The following is a 5350-nucleotide window of genomic DNA, read 5'->3' as shown; positions in this document are numbered from 1 at the left end:
TGACCTTAGACTATAATAATCACATATGACTATGGTAGGGAAATTAGATTGTGAGCTCCTTTGAGGGACAGTTAGTGACACGACTATGGACTATGTACAGCGCTGCGTAATATGATGGCGCTATATAAATACTGTATAATAATAATAATCACCTCTCTCTTCATATATAACACCGATACATCCATATCACTCCATATATAACACACCATGTCACCTTTCTTCTCATATATAACACCGATACCTCCATATCTCTCCATATACAGTGAGGGAAAGAAGTATTTGATCCCCTGCCGATCTTGTAGGTTTGCCCTTTGACATGACCGGTCTATAATTGTAATGGTAGGTTTATTGTAGATGTGAGAGACATAATAACAAAATAACCCTCAAAAACCCAGAGCTTGATGTGCATTATGAGTGAAATAAGTATTTGATCCCCTATCAACCAGCAAGATTTCAGGCTCCCAGGTGTCTTCCCTGTATGCAGGTAACGAGCAGAGATTAGGAGCACCCTCTGTAATGGAGTGCTCCTAATCCAAACTTGTTACAGTACCTGTATAACAGACACCTGTCCACAGAAGCAATCAATCAGATTCCAAGCTAGCCACCATGGCCAAGACCAAAGAGCCGTCTAAGGATATCAGGGAGATGATTGTAGACCTACACAAGGCTGGATTGGACTACAAGACTATGGCCAAACAGCTTGGTGAGAAGGTGACAACAGTTGGCGCGATAATTTGCAGATGGAAGAAACACAAAATGACTCTCAACCTCCCTCGGTCTGGGGCTCCATGCAAGATCGCCCCTCGGGGAGTTGCAATGATCATGGATGACTACGGTGACGAAGCAGCCCAGAACTACACTGGGGGAACGTGTCAATGATCTCAGGGCAGCGGGGACCATAGTCACCAAGAAAACAATTGGTAACACACTGCACCGTGAAGGCCTGAAATCTTGCAGAGCCCGCAAGGTCCCCCTGCTCAAGATAGCACATGTACAGGCCGGTCTGCAGTTTGCCAATGGAACATCTGAATGATCCAGAGGAGAACTGGGTGAAAGTGTTGTGGTCAGATGAGACCAAAATTGAGCTCTTTGGCATCAACTCATCTCCAGGGCATTGAAAATGGGTGGTGGATGGGTATTCCAGCATGACAATTACCTAAAACACACGGCCGAGGCAACAAAGGAGTGGCTCAAGAAGAAGCACATGAAGGTCCTGGAGTGGCCTAGCCAGTCTCCAGACCTTAATCCCAAAGAAAATCTGTGGAGGGAGCGGAAGGTTGGAGTTACCAAACATCAGCCTCCTTACCTTACTGACTTGGAGAGGATCTGCAAAGAGTCGGACAAAATTCCCTCCTAAGATGTGTGCAAACCTGGGGCCAACTACAAGAAACCTCTGACCTCTGTGATTGCCAACAAGGGGTTTGCCACCGAGTACTAAGTCATCTTTAGCGAAGGGATCAAATTCCTATTTCACTCATTACAATGCACATCAAGCACTGGCTTTTTTTGTTGTTATTCTGTCTCTCACAGCTACAATAAACCTACCATTACAATTATAGATTGGTCATGTCAGAGGCCAAAGGTACAAAATAAGCAGGGGATCAAATACTTCTTTCCCTCGCTGTATAACACCGATACCTCCATATCACTCCCTATATATCACACCATGTCTCATATAGAACATAATTACCTCTATATAGAAGTCACAGTGCTGCCCTCCTCTCCTCCTATACAGCGGCCTCCATATGTGATGACAGATCTCCAGCACATTTGGCCTTCCTTTATAGATCATGGCAGAGCTATAACAAAGCAATCCCCCAGCCTCCTCTATGTAATAAGAGGAATGGCTCTGGGCGGATAGGAATACGAGACCCAGTATGCAGAATTGCTGGAAGATAAGCATTCAGGAAAGGCTAGGACTCTGGCTGGAACTATATGGGTTTGCAGCTATCAGTGCACTGTGCATGCTGGGACTTGTAGTTCATCCGGAGTACATACAGGTGGGTACAGGGGTGTCTGTGTCAGACATACAGTGATGGGGTCACACTCATATTCTTCCTGCACCCCCAGCTTGTTTGTCTCTGGTTTCCCTTGGCTTTCCATGCTGGTTCTGTAATAAACCAGGGAAGAGACTTCTACAGGGTCACCCATTCATCATGCTGGGTGTTCCAGGCATGCTGGGCGCTGTGGTTCCTCCACTTTCACATTGATTGAATTGTTGACCATTCTATGAGGAGCTGCAGCTTGGGGATCTCCAGCTACCACAAGGCATGCTGGGACTTGTAGTTCTCCAGCTACCACAAGGCATGCTGGGACTTGTAGTTCTCCAGCTACCACAAGGCATGCTGGGACTTGTAGTTCTCCAGCTACCACAAGGCATGCTGGGACTTGTAGTTCTCCAGCTACCACAAGGCATGCTTGGTCCAGCAGTGCTCCAGCTGCCGCAAGGCATGCTGGGATTTGTAGTCTTTGCTGCAGCTTCATTTCTATCGGCTACCTACGAGGTTCGCAGTGACCTACACTTCAGCTGCAGGACATGCTGGGGCTTGTAGTTCATCTGCTTCTGGTTACTATTCATAGTAGTGCTCAGCATGCTGGGACTTCTAGTTCTCCAGCTTCTGGTTACCCTTAGTAAACATTCATAGTACTTCTCAGCATGCTGGGATTTGTAGTTCACCACAGACACGGCATGCTGGGACTTGTAGTTCTCCAGCTTCTGGTTAGCCCTAGTAACCATTCATAGTAGTGCTCTGCGTGCTAGGATTTGTAGTTCCCTACAGGCAGGGCATGCTGGGACTTGTAGTTCCCCCAGAGACAGCTCGCTACCTCTGTAGTCCCCCGGGGCCCCTCCCATTGACCCTCCCTCGGCTGTCACTCACGCGGCCTGTTTTTCCGCAGCGAGTCTTGACGCTGCTTCCTCGCTCGGGAAGCTCCCGGCGGCCCATCTGAAGAGCTGATTCTCCGTCGTGTAGCGGGCTCCCGTCCTCCGCCATCCTCAGCTTCTCCCGGAGCCCGCGGGCCGTTCTGCGCCATGACACCGCCACCAGCAGCCCCCTCACTGTCCTACAGCGCGTGCGCCATCCAAAATGGGCGGGGACCGCAGAACGCAGACCTGACCAATCATCTATAGGACGGAGAGTGAATGATGAGAACGCTATCCAATCAGCGCGGTGGATAGGGAAGAGTTGAGTCTCGGGCGGTGAGTGACAGCTGCACGGTTTCCATGGAAACGGGAGAGGATGTCAGTGCAGCCTCTGCTGGGATCTGAGCTGCTATTTCTGGATCCTCATTGTTACCAGGGAGAACATAAGCCTGCATGTCTATAGCTCTGCCATGGTCACACATCATATACACGGGGGCTCCTGTGCTTGGAGCAATGTGGGGGGTACAGACCAAGGAAAATAAAGATATTTTCATTATAAACATTCACATCATCCCTACAAACACAAGAAAGTGAATATAGAATATGAACAGTGCTGCGGTGTATAACTGGCCACTGCTGGGGATATACCCCGGTGCATTAGCGCCCATTTACACTGCAGTGCTGCCATGCGTTACATTAGGGCTGTCAATTCATTCGAATGGCCAGAAACCTGCCGGTGTTATTATTCTGTACAGCAGTGCATTTGATGCATGTCCTAAAATCATCAAATATGGTGCCGCATTACACCAACGCATCATCATGCAATGCAAGTTCCAATAAGTCCATCTAGCACCAGGGATATTAGCCTTGGCAGTAAATATATACACCAACATTTTGAAAAACACAAGGGAGAATGGCATTTAAAAGGAGTTTGCACATGGGCCCCACTGGGACCTGGGGCCCCTTTATATTAGATGCAGCTCTGGTGGCTGAAACCCATTCCGTTGTCCTATAGACCTGAACATAGAGCCGGATCTCCATCAACCTAATGGCGGGTGATCAGTCATTCTCCAGTCTGCCAAGGGGAATTAATGAACAACGTTGAGGGGTCGCAGCACACTTCAGATTTCCATGGGCCACAATTATCTAACGTGTGAATGTAGCTTAAGGCATAGGTTGGGGTTAGGGTGGGCTAGATGCTGCCTTGCCTATGTCCGTACTCACCATTAGTTCATCTCTGCTCACTTTCAGAACAAATGCAATGGGACGGATTTATTAAATTTCTCTAAGCCTGGAGAGGATACAATTTCATCAGTGAAGCTGGGTGATCCAGCAACCCTGGAATGGATTTCCTCAAAGTCGTTTGCTATTTCTAGCAAAAATTGTGAATCCTGATCAGATCTATTCCAGATTTATTGGATCACCTAGGTTCACTTATGAAAGTGTATCCTCTCCAGCCTTGGAGAGCTTTAATAAATTAGTGCCAACGTTTAAAGATCCCCTAATCATGCTCCTTGTCTACCATGTTTATTCAATTTTGTGAAAGGATGGCAATAAACTGAAGGGTGTAAGAATCAACTTACCTTACTGTCTGGACTTCTTGGTCCTGTTGCAGGATGTATCCATGTGCACCTGTAACTTGTCCTATGACAAACCTGTGCAACCTGTCCAGTCTACCTTGCCCATGATAGCATTAGGGACATAGCTGAGCTTACACCTTGTTTGCCTTAGTTCCTGACTTGGCCTCTCTTTGCCTCCCATACTGACCAACCCTTGGCTCGCCTTAACTATGATTCTGTTCTACCGGCTGGATACCTCATCTGGCTATTATCTCCCATGTATGACCTTGCCTTCCAGCTCTAACCCTGACCTGATTCTGCTTTACACTTTGGTTACAGTCACTGGCCTCCCGGCCACCTCTGGTCCTGTGGGCTTGTGGTCCTCCTGCATCTCCTGGGTTATTGTTGGGGTGGAATAGAGTTAGCATGGTGTTTAATGCTAGGGATATTGTTAGTAGAAGGTTAAGTACTAGGAATAGGGATATGCTTAACAAGAGTGTTGGTGTTAGGATAAATTAAATTGAAGGATAAAGCTAGTAGGAGGGTTAGTGTTAGGTGTAAGGATGAGGATAATAGGAGGGTTAGTGTTAGGGTGAAGGATAAGGATAATAGGAGGGTTAGTGTTAGGGTGAAGGATAAGGATAGTGGGAAGTTAGTGTTAGGGTGAAGGATAAGGATAATAGGAGGGTTAGTGTTAGGGTAAAAGATAAGGATAGTGGGAGGGTTAGTGTTAGGGTGAAGGATAAGGAAAGTGGGAGGGTTAGTGTTAGGGTAAACAATAGGGATAGTGGAAGGGTTAGTGTTAGGGTGAAGGATTGGGGTCATGGGTGGTTTAGTGTAAGGGTGGAGCATGAGGATAGTGGGAGGGTTAGTGTTAGGGTGAAGAATAAGGATAATAGGAGGGTTAGTGTTAGGGTGAAGGATAAGG

At 47.3% G+C, this 5350-nt stretch overlaps 1 protein-coding gene across 2 annotated transcripts in view; it reads right to left on the bottom strand.

The window, feature by feature from the left end:
• Nucleotides 1-3080, bottom strand: part of PANK2 (pantothenate kinase 2) — a gene marked incomplete at its 3' end in the record, with an annotated part of 13532 nt that extends 10452 nt beyond the window's left edge. Inside the window, 1 exon segment of one of the 2 annotated variants that reach the window (XM_072406638.1) lies at nucleotides 2880-3080. In XM_072406638.1, coding sequence (XP_072262739.1) covers nucleotides 2880-3033 — 154 coding nt within the window. 2 annotated transcript variants of the gene reach the window in all.
• Between the last annotated feature and the right edge of the window lie 2270 nt (nucleotides 3081-5350).

This window comes from Pyxicephalus adspersus, chromosome 3 (genome assembly GCF_032062135.1).
Source record: "Pyxicephalus adspersus chromosome 3, UCB_Pads_2.0, whole genome shotgun sequence".
Taxonomy (NCBI): domain Eukaryota; kingdom Metazoa; phylum Chordata; class Amphibia; order Anura; family Pyxicephalidae; genus Pyxicephalus; species Pyxicephalus adspersus.
Note: the sequence above shows the minus strand (reverse complement) of the source record. Positions and strands in the feature narration are given on the sequence as shown.